This window comes from Nannobrachium achirus (assembly GCF_963921795.1).
Source record: "Nannobrachium achirus genome assembly, chromosome: 6".
In the NCBI taxonomy this organism is placed as follows: domain Eukaryota; kingdom Metazoa; phylum Chordata; class Actinopteri; order Myctophiformes; family Myctophidae; genus Nannobrachium; species Nannobrachium achirus.
Genome location: NC_137815.1, coordinates 23,332,467 through 23,347,038, shown reverse-complemented (window position 1 = coordinate 23,347,038; position 14,572 = coordinate 23,332,467). Strand labels below are relative to the sequence as shown.

Here is a 14,572-nt window from a genome sequence, read left to right as displayed (position 1 = left end):
GGGACGCCCGGAGCTCCAGGGACCCCCTTCCACCGCCGCCAAAAAGTGCAAAAATGACCAAATGACCACCCAAACGGGGCTGTTCACGGGGAATTCCTGGGGACCACCGACTCCTGGTGCTCCAGAATGGATGCCCCTAGTGGAGGACCCCCGCCACTGCAGCACACATAAAATGCCGTAACTCGGGCTAGGAACGACCGGGAGAGCCGGGGCCAGTACCCAGTACCACGCGTCCGCCTCGGCGGCGCCAAGAGAGACGTCAACATGAATCTGTCCCATATAGCGCCACCATCAGGCCCATTTTTTCAAACACATTTTTGGACACTGTTTCTACAGATTTTGCCCTAAAATCACGCGAATCGGTACACAGTATGTCTACACTCATGTCATCAACATGGATCTGTCCCATATAGCGCCACCATCAGGCCGATATTTTCAAAAACATTTTTGGACACTGCTCCTACACATTTTGCCCTAAAATCACACTGCGACCTGGCGGTCGCTTATCTCCCGATTAGGGAGTCTTACTGGTATTTATCCTTAAGATCTTATCCAAATATCACACAAATCAGTAGGGCTACACACTACACAGTATCTCTATGGTGATGTAATCACGACGAATTTGTCCGATATGTCGATCATATCTCTATACTAATTGGCCAACATTTGATTCCAAAGTTTGCAGGATTGCTCCTTTTTGAACAAAATGCCTAAAATCATGAACACGGCCTGCGATGTGCGTGAAATTTTACAAGCACATTCCCACAAGGTCATGGAACAAATGCCACCCTTTTCACTTTGGCCAATGGCTATAACACCACCAGCGGGTCAACTGTTGCGGGTCAACACATTTTTTGGAACAAAATGCCTCAAATCACGCATGCAGCCTCCGATTACCAGGAAAGGCCCAAGAACACGTGGCACCCTTTTCACATTGGCCTAATATAGCACCACCAGGAGGCCAAAAAAAACCTACCTGACCTGGCGGAGACCTGTGCTTGCAAGAGCACTGCTTCTACTTAACTGGGTGACACACGCGCTTAACTGGGTGACGCGCGCGCACACACACACACACACACACACACACACACACACACACACACACACACACACACACACACACACACACACACACACACACACACACACACACACACACACACACACACACACACACACACACACACACACACGAAAATAGGGCACAGTGTCAGACTAAAGCGTGAACTGAGTCTGAAATCAGGCTTTGTTTTTCCAAGAGATGGAGCCTTCAGGTTTCTAGACCAAATGCCAGATTGGTAAACCGCTCGATTTGAATGTTGCAGCAGTGCAGCCTGTGCGGGAGGAATGGAACACACACACACACAAAATAGGGCACAGTGTCAGACTAAAGCGTGAGCTGAGGCTATATTTTTCCAGGAGATGGAGCTTTCAGGTTTCTAGACCAAATGCCAGATTGGTAAACTGCTCGATTTGAATGTTCAAGGGCTCCCAGAGGGAGCTGGTGCATTTTGAAAATGAAAGCATTACCATCCCATCCCTTCATAGGAGTGAAAAGCAGAAATACCATATTTGTTTGCTTGCTTGCTTTAAACATTTTGCTTTGTTTGTTGCCAGACCCAGGGGGTCGGCCTACATAAGGCTTTGTCGGTCTGTCGGTCGGTCGGTCGGTCGGTCCCTCTTTTCCTCAGTGTCCCTCTTTTCCTCAGTGTGCCTGTGTTTGCCTCTGACTGCTCATCTGCCCCTCCCTTCCCTTGCTCGGCTGATTGCCTTGAGTGCCGTCACCTGTACGGGACCAGCTGAGTTGAGTTGGCTGACGAGCTGCTGAGACTATAAATTCCTGTGTGTTCATGTGTTAGTTCAGTGCTGCAAAACATTTGCCCCACAGCCATACTAGTGAAAACAGCCCATCTACAAGCTCACAAACATTTCCAGCTGCTCAGCCTATAAAATCCTGTGTGTTCATGTGTTAGTTCAGTGCCATACTAGTCAAAACAGCCGATCTACAAGCTCACTACGCTTTGTTGCTGAGACTATAAAATCCTGTGTGTTCATGTGTTAGTTCAGTGCCATACTAGTGAAAACAGCCGATCTACAAGCTCACTACGCTTTGTTGCTGAGACTATAAAATCCTGTGTGTTCATGTGTTAGTTCAGTGCCATACTAGTGAAAACAGCCGATCTACAAGCTCACTACGCTTTGTTGCTGAGACTATAAAATCCTGTGTGTTCATGTGTTAGTTCAGTGCCATACTAGTTTTCATTGCGGGTCTGGCACAACCAGGTGACCTGGTCTAGTTGTATTACTAGTAAGTAAAAGTACTGATCATTGAAATGACATAATCAAGTAAGTACAAATACCTACAAAAATTACTCAAGTACAGTACTTGAGTAAATGTACTTAGTTACGTTACACCACTGATTCAGAATATTTGAAATTGTGACAATACAAAAACTGCTGCACACCGTAGAAGTGAGCATATAAATGTCCACTGTGAAGGTGGGTATAGCCTACTGTATGCACTGTGCAGTTTTTTAGAGTTTCATCTAAAAAAAAAATAGAATATTGTGTGAAAAAGCATTGCAGATGCCCTAGCATCCCAAATCAATTGAAATCATAACTGACTTCAGAAACTTCCCACTGGACTTCAAGCAACTCTGACTTCAGAAGGTTGACATTTCTCTAAATCCTTGTTTGAGTGTTCTTGTGTAATATTTTGAAATATGGACTTTTGATATTCATGAGTTGTATGCCATCAAAATTTAAAAATGTAACAAAAAAAGTTTTGGAATAATTCACTGAATGGGCAATGTATCTAGAATGAATGTTTCAAGAAATATATGAAAGTTTCAATATATTCTATTTTTTTTAGATAGACCACCGATTACAAAGAACAGTACACCGTCTAAATTAAAAAGCATGCCATTTTATTTCTTGAATATATTTGAGTGCTTTGCTCCGGTAGGCACACCTTACATGCTGCTTTGCTTCCGAGGTGAGAGATATTGCACAAGGCACTTTGAGTCGATCCTGCCACGCTCTCAGCTCAGGGGCAGCACAAAACCACAGCATTCCAACATACTGACCCACTACAGCTTCATCCTTCTGTACATTCAAACTTTAAATAGAATCATTATCCTCATACAAGCATATCTCCCATCAGTAAAAAGTTCACCAACTTGATTCTTGTATATACTGTACCCGCGTATTTCGTGACAATTTCATGGCTGTCTTTTCTAAAATAACAGAAATGTCCTCAGGGAGAAACGCTTTGATATGGCAATAGGTTGACAGCCACCATCAAACGGATACAATCTCACAGAAGGACAAGTCCAAAACAGGGAACATCAACATGTCAACTTCAACTTTCCCCTGGCATGTGTGTGAAGAACATTTTGCGTGACTTCAAGAGGGCAGGTTCGACTACGCCATCCATCCTTTGAGTGACGTACGACACTAGTGTTACAATCTGCTGGGGTTGCCTTTATCAATTAGGTAATGCCGGCGTGGTAAAAAAAAAAAAAGTACATTAAATATTCAAGTCTTCGTCCACAGGGCTGGAGCGGAGGCTTTAACGAGTGGTATAATGCCGATTCTGTGGCTCCCTAAAATTGGTTTCGGGTGCGATGCGTTTTAGTAGTGCATCGTTTGGGTTATGGGGTCAAACTATAGAAAGGGGGGGCAACGTGAGCAGAACGGTTGCAGTGTGTGAGCTGGAGTGACGTCACAGAGTGAAGAGCGTGTGACATGAAGGTAACATGGCAGATGCAGCCGAGGAACGCCTCTCGCCTCTTTCAGCTTCTCCGTGATTTTGAGTGCTGGATGAGCCACTGAAGTGTGATATCTGGAATGAGAAGAAGGTGTGCCGAGTTAGGCCAGTGGTTCTCAAAACCTTTTTTTTTGTAATTATTTCCACGACCCCTCTAACTCTCAGGGAGTACAAATTCAGCCAAATGGACCCGGTTAGCACATATGACTTGGTCTGCAATCCAGACAGAGGCGTTTGTTCAGCATTTTTCTTTACTTTTACTTTCACTCATACTATTTTAGCGTAATTCACAAGAAAAGAGAATTTAGAAAGGAAGTGACTAAAATTACATTGGAAAGGACCTAGTCCCGCCCAGCCACCAGACCGAAAAGCGAAGTGATAAAAATCTCTTCATTTTAATTTTCACTTTACACTTCATACAGTACAAACCACACTATGCTTCAGTTCAAACGTGGTTTACCCTTGGCCCTCGTGTACATTTTCTACTTTTCTCAACTTATAAACCGTTTGGAAGCTGTGACATGCCCTGCAGGTAAATCATTTGTTTATTTCTCACATATTGTATATTGTTAAAACTAGTTAACCACTTAAAATCGTTGATTGCAACGTGTTGTGATCTGCAATTCTTTCCCAAATATTCGCAGAATGTTCAGCTATTTTCACAGAATGGCTGACTATTTTCACTGAATGTTCAATATTTTCACAGAAAGTACACATATTTCTGCTGAATGTTCACCTATTGAGGCTAGGGTTCATTGTTCATTCTAACTTTGATGCTTTCCCTGTGAGACAATGATAAAATTATACGTATAAACATGTTTCCATTGACTGTTAATACATTTAAGGTAAAAGGGTAACTTTGAATGGAGGATGTGAAGACTGCCCTGCTGGCCAGTACCACCCTGGAGGCTATGACTCTCAACGATGCAAACGTTGCACTAAGTGCCAAATTGGTAGGTTTTATAGCATCGAACACTGTTTATCTCTATAAGACTATTACTTGACCTTACATTATGAATTACAGTATATACTAACAATTTGTACTTTGTATGTATGAACTACTACTATCTAATTTATAATTTCAGTTTCAAAATATTGAAATTATACAATGATACTGTTTTTCTATTCTATATCTAAGTAGTTCAAATTTAACAATATGTCTTGTTTCTCTACTCAGGGAGTGAAGAGGTGTCAAGTTGCTCGTCAACAGAAAATACAAAATGCCAGTGTCGTCCAGGATACAGTCCCAGGTTCACTGATCCTAACACCTGCAAATGTGACCCTGGCTCTGGACTGAAAACAACAGGTGCCATTGGATCATCACACCCTACATACCATATGATTTGATTAATCTTTCAATGAGATTTATTTTCCATTAATTGATTTCAAGGAAATAAGGTCCTTATTATTTAATTACCTATTTCGGGGATCTCCACTGAGACCAAGAATTCTTTTTTTCAATGGTGCCCTTACAGAATGAACACCGATTCATAACACAGAAAGAATATACTGTGTATAAATTGTTTAAAATACATTCATTAAAATACATTTTTTAAAGACAATTGTGTATGCCAGGCAGGTCTACTAAGTAATAATCTAAGTATCAGTGGGAATAAATTAATCCAAAACTGCTGACATTTGTTCCATACAGTACAGTAGGTGCACACGTGCTGAAGACAATATTTCCCAGCTTTATACTAAAAATTAATTAATGTGTATTCATTTATTTCCTAGGAGGGCTACCTGTATGTCATGAATGCGAAGATGGATATTTCTCCAAAGACATCAACACCTACTGTGTTAAATGGAGAGAGTATGTTGCATATATTGCTGTCTTTGCTCTGATATACCGTATATTCCCTATTATATAGTGAGTGATATACAGCATACATTGGATTTTCAAGGACATTTTATCCTGTTAACAGCTTTTTACTTATTTCCTTTGGCCTAGATGTAGAAGTGGTGTCAAGGTTAAAGGAAACAAGACAGCTGATCCCATATGTAATGATGAGAATGCTGAACCTGTCATTACACCGCCGCCCACCTCAAGAAGATATATCGCTCCCAGCGTACCCCAGACCCGCAGTCCAGATTTACCTAAGCAAAGGACCACTGTTACACCCCTAGAGGAGCCTGCTGCTGAGACCCCCCACACGTGCAACATTGGTACATGTTCTGAGCTTCTTTTCTCCTATTACTGCATGACACAAACATTTCTTCTAGGTCTTATGATGGTTTCTTAAATGACATTAACTCCCTGACATTTCTTTACTGCAGTGTTAATGCTTTGTGGTTTGGGATTTATCGCACTGCTGGTAGTGACTGTGGCGAGCTGTACGATGATTATCATGCCCCGCATCAAAACCTACAAGCAAGGTAGGCTACTGTACGTATGTACTGTATGTAACACTCATTATAATTGAAGTGATACAACACACCGTTCATATTCTTTGAGATAATTCAGTAGTTCTCATATTTCAAGCGACACCCATACTGTAACTCCGAGGGTGATTTGCACACTCTCAGAGGTCCATTCGGAACCCTGAGGGTCCCTGGACCCCACTTGAGAACCACCGAGTTAGGTTGTATTCAGTCTGGCAGCCCAAATCTGATTTTTAGACTAACCAAAATTGGAATCAGATTATTACTTGCGCCTATATAAAATATGAGGCGCAAGTACTGCGTTCAGTTGAAGGTTTTTGTCTGTGGCACATATTGGAACACTGAAGTATATTAATACTTAAATATAATAGATATATATATATTATATATATAATATATATATATTTATAGAAGCCCGATTTATACTTTGCTGTACTCTCGCCAAAAATAGCACATCTACCAAGCAACAAACTCACTGCATTGCGATGTGACGAAAGCTTGTAGATCTGTTATTTTCATACAACAAAATTGTGACAACAACAGTGGAGGAAGACATACAGTAAAATGGCAATGTTGGTTAATGAGTATCTAATCTGACTATTAAATCAATTATAAGAAAAACATGCTGATTTTAGAGGACTTTGACATAAAAAATAAAAACAGATTTACAAGCACATCTTTTAAGATCCATTCACACTTAGTTGTGTGCACGTCTTGCACACCAAGAATAGCCACTGTAACACAGCTTGGAGATCTGCCATTTTGTGTGGGAGTGCGAAACCAGCGCAAATAGTATAAATCAGGCTTTCGTGTTTCTTCCACTCCTTGGCCAATCACACCACCACCAACTCACCTATGTTGTCTTTCTCTTTGCAGGAAATAGAGTAGCAGCAGATCTCCCTGTCTTGAATAGCTGCCAGGTTCCTTTACAGGTAAGCAAAAGGGGTAAATTAACAAATACATGTGATTGTAAATGTCATTATTATATCATTATTAATATGACTTGTTATTATAGACTCAACTAGAAATCTTATTCCCCTGCATACCAACAGGTTGAATAGAGCAGCCGGCAAACCCATCTACTGCCACCAGAGGGAGCTGGTGCATTTTGAAAATGAAAGTATTAACATCCCATCCCTTCATAGGAGTGAAAAGCAGAAATACCATATTTGTTTGCTTGCTTGCTTTAAACATTTAGCTATGATTGTTATTGTTTGTTTTATTACTGTCAAATGAAGACACCCACTACAACAGAAAGGGGGTTACTAGTTAATTAACATTTCCAATACGTGGTCAATATTGTTTCAAATAGTTTTGGGTGCATATTAAATGTATGACATTATAGAAACAGAGGCTTGTAATGTGGTATGACATAAAACATTATATAACAAGGATCTGGAGTGATTTTTGATCTACACCAGGGATGGTACTGTATGAGACTTTGCTGTATACGTTTCTATATCAAAGCCATAAATCTTATGTTAAAATGTTGCCTGTGGGAAAACATTAAAACAATGCACTACTAATTAGTTGTGCATTGTTTTATATTTCATACTCACATTTTTTCAATGAGCTGTTTCTCGTCTAGAGCGCTTGGGAGATCTCTCTTATTACCAAGTACCAAAACCTGAAAGTCCAGAACAATTTTAACCATACTTTAACTAATACAAACGCTACAAGGAAGGGCTAGGACACGGTAACACAATTAAATATTGCTTTCTACATTGAATAGTACAAATTAAGAAGGTTATTTATAGGTGTTACTTACAGGAATTCCTTGCAACTGAGGTTTTTCTAATAAATTATGAAGCTCATTTCTTGACGCCTCCACCTTTTCTCGATCCGCTGCATCAACCATGTATCTACAAAATGAGCGATGTTACAACAATTAAAAGTCTGGCAGAGTCACTGTCAGTGATTTGTTCAGCAATACTATAATTAAGTAGTTAAGTAATAAGTAAGTAAGCAAAATAAGTAGTAAAGTAGTGATAATTTAATTAAATACTCACACAATTGCATTAACTCCTCGACAGTAGCGTTCCCACATGCTCCGGAATCTTGGTTGCCCTCCTATATCCCAAATCTAATGAATTAAAAGCACAATGTCAGAGGACCAACGTTTCAAAATAACATCAGACTAGTATCCTGTACTTAATCAGGTAAAAGTCTCATTGAGAAAAATCTCTTTTCCAAGAGTCGCCTGGCCAAGAGAGCAGTATGTACACGCTTACAACAATGAAACAAACATAAATGATACAGACAAATATAACTATGATACAGCATAGCCGAATGACACAGCATAGCCGAGAAACACAATATCAGTTTTTCCCCCTTTTTTTAAACCTTAAAGTTTTATATCAATTTTGTGTTATCAATTAAGTCATTGATTGCAAAATAGTCACAGCCCACCTGTGGGCTCCGGCCCGCAGGTTGGGAACCACTGCAGTATCACAGAGACGTCCAACCCTCTGCATAGCGGAGTGCACTGTATCTCGATAACACCTGCTGTTTTATGCTGTGTGTGTATACAATATATATGTAGATCACCATTTCCCAGCCCAGTGGCTGGGTCTGATGTAGATAATATCTTTGCTTTTGAAATGTTTTTTATTTCTCCTCGCTCACCCTCTCTGCCCCCCACCCCCCCACCTGTAAACCTGTGATGTGACAATAAAACTGTTTCTGAGTGCTATTGCTAAACGATGCTTACAAAATAGACGATTTATGTTGTAGGGTTAGCTTGTCAACTTCTCTTCCCCCAACTGATACTTTAAAAGTTTTTTTTTTTTTTTTAAGACCCCTGGGGTTCCCTGAAACCTTGAGAAATGTTCACATATCTACCTTGATGGTGACGTTTCCTTTAGTGACCTTCCTCATATTGAACCCGACTGTGGGGATCATGTCTTCACTGAACTGCCCAGACTGTAAGACAAAGAGAGAAATAAATTAGGGAATAGAAATGCACCTTTTCTGTACGTGTTTTGCTTGGAGAACCATCCATCTTTTGTGGCAATAAAATGCATTATACTTTTATTTATTTTCCTGTACGATTCAGATAATATACATGGAGTTCCCACAGGAATAATTGAGAAATATATACGGATTAGTAAAATATACTGGAAAAACAATCAATTTGGGTGAGATATTTTAAATGTCTTTCTTCTTCTAAATAGGGCTTAAGTGATGAATCAATTTAGTTGCTTGCAATACGTGTGTGTGTGTGTGTGTGTGTGTGTGTGTGTGTGTGTGTGTGCGCGCGCGCGACGCGCGCATGTGTGTGTGATATTTTTTCCCCCAGGTATTTGATTAAATCGAAAAAGTAATCGGTAGAATTATCACCAAGAAAACTATTGATAGATGCAGCCTTTAGCATCTTCCTTCTTTGAGCCACGGTGATGAACCCAAACAGGATGAACAGACTAGTATGACTAGCATGTCTGGCATACACTTTTTTTTTTAAGCACATGACCTGCCTGTAGTCAGCTGACAAAGCTAAGTGGAAGTTACTGCACAAGTCTCATGACTGGGTAGGTAGGGGGAAGAACCACCCCCACTCTGACCATTTCACTCTCTAACAAAATGTATAGGCCAGAACCTACGTCAGTAAATGTTCCCTTTCCTTCGCTTCCGCTTGAAATACTGAGGAAATCGCCTACAGTACAGCCTCCATGCATGTTGCAAATACAGTAACAACAGGTTGGGTCATAAGAGACAATCCCTTGATGAACTAAGTTAGCTGCAGCCTTGCAATCAAACAGGCAAGACATAAGTCGGAAATGCCCACCAGCGAAGAAACTGGGTTTTCTCAGATTACTGAGAAATCCCTGTTAATATATAGATTAAAGAAAAGGCATTTGCACAAGAGCACAAGTGGCTGCTAGATTGAATTGTATTCAAAAGCAGGGTGTTTTCCAGCCTCATAATCACAGTGTGTAAGACCATACAATGTCTACTCACTTCCTTGTTTTGACTAAACACACAACAGACAAGGAATGTGCTGCACAGTAAATCATACAACCATAATAGCTTTAATAGTTGACTGTATATGCATTTTACAGTGCTTTGTTTGGATATAGTTGCACCTTCTACTGGTGTGATTTAGGCTAGTTCATGTTACTACGATTACAATAACAACATTGTCTGATTGGACTAGAAATCACCTGTATTATTTGCTGGTAGAGTGGCATGGCCCTCCAGGAATCAAACAACATGTGCAGTGGTAAGGTAAGGTACATTTATTTATATTTAAGTGCTGCTTTTCATGGAATTCCAAGAATCCCATGTTTCAGGACAGAGTCAATCCTTGCTTGGCATTTGCCAATGAAAAATGTGGCACTGATGACAACAGAGGGAGTCATCGTCACTGCTACTGTTACTGTAACCACTGTGACATCCAATTATGTTTCTGTGTCATAGTGTCTGCGAGCTCAAGTGCAACACTGTCTGTTACCACCCAGATTTAGGCTTGAAATGTATTAAAGTGCTCAACCCAGTGACGTATATGCTTCAAGCTATAAGTGATAGGACAGCGTTTGCACACTGATGAGCTGAAATGATGTATGATCACATACAGGGAGGGAGCCGAGAAGATATTAAGACAGCACAGCTATGCTAAATGTTGGCTTCTGGTGAGTGACATTCCGAGCAACATAACCTATTAGACCATGAAACAAGTCTGGTCACTTAAGGGCAATGAAGTCCTCGCTTATTACCAACCATCGACCGAACCCTATAGCGTTCCTATTCTGGGGCAAACATTTGATGAAAATGGCTCATCTACAAGCTTATAGATTGGCTATTTGGGGTAGAGGGTAAAGGGGGTGCCTAGTATAGATCCCTGGGGGATCCCAGTCAAAAAAGTATAGTACATAGTGGGTTGAAGTCAACTGAAGTGTTGGGGGGGTTCCTTGTCAATGAAGGATTTTTAAGATAGCTGAAAGTGACATATCCATAAGTTGTTAAGAGCCCAACTCAGTACCTGTAACAATGTGAGATGGCCCTCCTGTATGAAATGAGCAGTAGTTGCTTTAAAACGAAACCATAGTTAAATAGTGGGGTAGCTCCTTTCAGAACCCTGGATACCTTTTGGGATACTGTCATCCCAAATATACAGGGTTATGAAAGGGGCTAACTGACTAGTGGGGCTGTAACAGGTGGCCAACGCGATAAGCAATGTGCAGGCTGAATAATGTACGCTGAACTGCTGCTGACAGGCTAGCATTAGCATTCAAAGCTAGCCATGCAATAACAATCACATACAACACTAAGTAAGAGGTTTAGCTCTCGAGATGCAAACTTCAAATAAAGTCTTCAATCAATCAAAGATAAGTCAGTCAACTTGAAAATAACCTAATTAATATAATTCACTGGAGCGACAGGCAGAGGCAACACACCAACGTAGCAGAGGGCTGACGTTGATCCCATACAATGATGATGGAAGTAGCATTAGCACAGCTAGTACAGCTAGCCGGGTGCTAGCATGATGAACTTACAGCGATCACGTTAACAAACGTGGTTTTCCCAGAGTACTGGAGCCCGACCAGCGTCAGCTCCATCTCCTCCTTCCAGAAGAGGGACTTGAACCAGTCCAGGAGCCGGTTTATGAGGGCCAGCATGGTGGTGTGATGTTGATGGTCACACACTCAACCCTGTGTGTGTCTGCTGAGCTGTGCTGCTGTGTGTGATGATCAGTGACAGTGTGACTTGTGTTGTGTTGTTGTTGAGGGGAAGTGCTTTGCGGCCAGCTGTCATATGACCGGTCACCCAGCGGGACAGGAATGTGTCCGCCAGCGCCCCCGTCCGGAACATCACAGAAATGCATCCATAAAGGTAAATACATTATAAATGACACAACCATCAGCATTGATTGATTGATTGATCGATTGATTGATTGAAGACTTTATTAGAAGTTTGCATAGGAAAGCTACATAACAGTTTCATGACAGCACAGTTCATTGGTAGCCTAATAGGCCTAAGGTCAGGTTCAACTAAAAGGATCGACACCTCAGAAAAGCTTTTGGGCTTGTAAATTGTCCTTTTTTAACTCATTTTTTAACTCGTATACATTGTGAATTTGTGACAGACACATAAAACACATTAGGCCTACATTAAGAAAAACTGTCAAAAATATAATGGTATTTACAATTTAAAGGTCAGGGGGGAGGGGGGGGGGGGGGTAAGCAAGGTTTCAGACTCTCCTGGAAGGTGATTCGGAGGTTTGTTTTATCACGCATCACTGGCCAAAGACAATTCAATTAAATTCATTTAAATTCAAAGGAGCTTTGCATGAGAAAACATGTTTTCATTGCCAAAGCAAGTGTCAAAATAATAAAAATTGTTGAAAATAGGGAACATAATACAGTTGGAAGGGGTACAGCATTGTTTGAATGGAGCTATGTCACATTCTCTCCTTATATAGGCTATACACTATACAGGGTGTAAAGCTTTTGGAACAAAGATAATGATGTTGTAACTTTTGTAGAAATGTGCAATCATTTATATACTATCTTTGCTTAAAACCCTGCCTCACTCACCCATCTATTGTAAGAATAGCTATAGTGAGCGGACAGATGAACATGTTCACAATCTGACATTACTGGCCTATGTAATGACTTCCAGTCTGCCAGAATGAGGCCTATGTCATTGGGGTGTCATCTGTCACCCCTGCACTCAGGGGCTGTTCACACAACGCTGTTTTCTAGAGAAAACAGCTAAATGAAATGTCAGAAATGCCATCTGTTTAGATGACAACAGCGTTTTCAGGGGTTGAAAACGCAACAAAGTGAAACCTCCTTCCAGGGTGGAAATCTTTGAAGACGCTCCTCCTTGCGTCACTCGTCTATCTGTGCGTCACGCTGTCACCGCCACCTAGCGACATGGCATGCACATTACCTCATTTTCAATGCCGATGCGTTTCCACATAGACGCACAGTAATAAGTGAGAACGCAACGCAATTTTGAAGTTTTCTCTAGAGACCGTTATTGAGTAAGTAAACGTGGCCTCAGACGAGAGCCTCTCATGACAGCAATTCCATCTGCTCTGCCTTGTAACGTCTTGCCAGTTGCCACGCTCTACAATAAATTTGTTTGGACATCTACAGTACTTGACTGCGTCCCTGAATGGCAGAGGAAGCCAAGCCACACAGAGGTGGCCGGTGGCAACAACTTGCTACGGTCAGTTTAACCACTTAGCAAACTGCAATGTGCTTCAGGGACAGAGGAGTAGCACTGTCATCGTCACTGGACTCAGCCTGGTGGATGAACTGTCCTCCGCTCTCTTCCTTTGACAAGGAACATTGATGTAACTCTGGCGACAGCATAATACCGTCTGCAGCGTGGCTGTTCTCTGAGGTGGAAAGAAAACATGATGTTCGATTTTAACGCAATAACTTTTACTCTGATATGCAAGACGTGGGCCCTGTACGCGATAATGCACAGTGGTGTAAAGTACATTTACTCAAGTACTGTACTTAAGTACACTTTTGAGGTATTGGTGCTTTACTTGAGTATTTCTGATTTCCAATACTTTAACTTTTACTCCACTACAACTTTTTGAAAACTTTAGTTACTAGTTACTTTGCAGATCTAAATTAATTAATTAATTTAATTAATTAATTAATTAATTAATAATATTATAAAACATACATAAACCACTTTAGTCCTATTCTATACCTAGGCTATTTGAAAATAGGCAATCTACAAGCTCACAACACGTCGCGAGTGTGAGCTTATAGATCTGCTATTTTCAAACATTTTGTACTTTTGATGCTTTAGGTAAAATCTAATGCCAACACTTTCAGACTTTTATTCAAGTACATTTTACCTACATTTTACTTTTACTTGTAAAATAGTATTTCTATGTTGCAGTATCCACCACTGTATGCAAATATCTTCACGTACATACCATACATTAGTCGATATTCAGGTATGCTTACTGTTTTTGCGCTTCCTACTGTTCTTTATGTAGGCATGGATCAGGAACGACAGGAAGATGAGGAAGGCGAAGGCAATTGTAACGAAGCCTACTGTAAGAATCACTTTGGTGGGATCTCCGTCACCTCCTTTCACTGAAAATAAAAAATGCTGCACTCAAATGTAATTCAAATGAAATGAAAACATTATCTTTACTGTATTGTTAAATATCTTCATACCCAAAATCTGACAAATTGCATTGTGGGTTTTGTTCCCTGGAAATACTGTCATCATACCATTTGCACTGCACCTGTTGATCAGAGGAAGAAATGATTGATTGATTGATTGATTGATTGATTGATTGATTGATCGATCAAGATTGCAAAACGGCATAAAATTGTCTCAGAACATTATTGGAGTGGTGGTTCTTACTGTGTCAATGTCTTACAGTTGCCATCATTTGTGTCAGAATATGTATTATCTGGGCATGGTTCACATTCATATGAATTT

The 14,572-nt window shown here is 40.6% G+C and overlaps 1 protein-coding gene and 1 long non-coding RNA gene across 2 annotated transcripts; one reads left to right on the top strand and one right to left on the bottom strand.

Annotated features, from left to right (window-relative positions):
* Nucleotides 1–2,906: 2,906 nt before the first annotated feature.
* Nucleotides 2,907–11,833, bottom strand: arl8ba (ADP-ribosylation factor-like 8Ba). The gene is made up of 7 exons (XM_080728974.1): nt 11,644–11,833; nt 8,993–9,073; nt 8,161–8,234; nt 7,920–8,013; nt 7,711–7,778; nt 7,005–7,075; nt 2,907–3,844 (listed from the first exon to the last, which is right to left on the bottom strand). Exons 1-7 carry the CDS (start codon nt 11,764–11,766, stop codon nt 3,795–3,797), a joined length of 561 nt encoding a protein of 186 aa, XP_080585100.1. The 5' UTR covers nt 11,767–11,833; the 3' UTR covers nt 2,907–3,794.
* LOC308287731 lies at nt 5,839–7,317 on the top strand. The gene is made up of 3 exons (XR_013962155.1): nt 5,839–6,145; nt 7,028–7,083; nt 7,204–7,317. It is a non-coding gene; the product is annotated as an uncharacterized lncRNA (long non-coding RNA).
* Nucleotides 11,834–14,572: the final 2,739 nt, after the last annotated feature.

Bases quoted from the DNA above. Each gene is read 5' to 3' on its own strand.
- arl8ba (XM_080728974.1), bottom strand. From the start codon at position 11,766: ATGCTGGCCCTCATAAACCGGCTCCTGGACTGGTTCAAGTCCCTCTTC. The intron at 7,779-7,919 runs GTAAGTAACACC...CTGGACTTTCAG, and splicing joins CTCAGTTGCAAGGAATTCCT to GTTTTGGTACTTGGTAATAA. The intron at 7,076-7,710 runs GTGAGTATGAAA...TTACCTGTAAAG, and splicing joins AAACAGCTCATTGAAAAAAT to GAACCTGGCAGCTATTCAAG.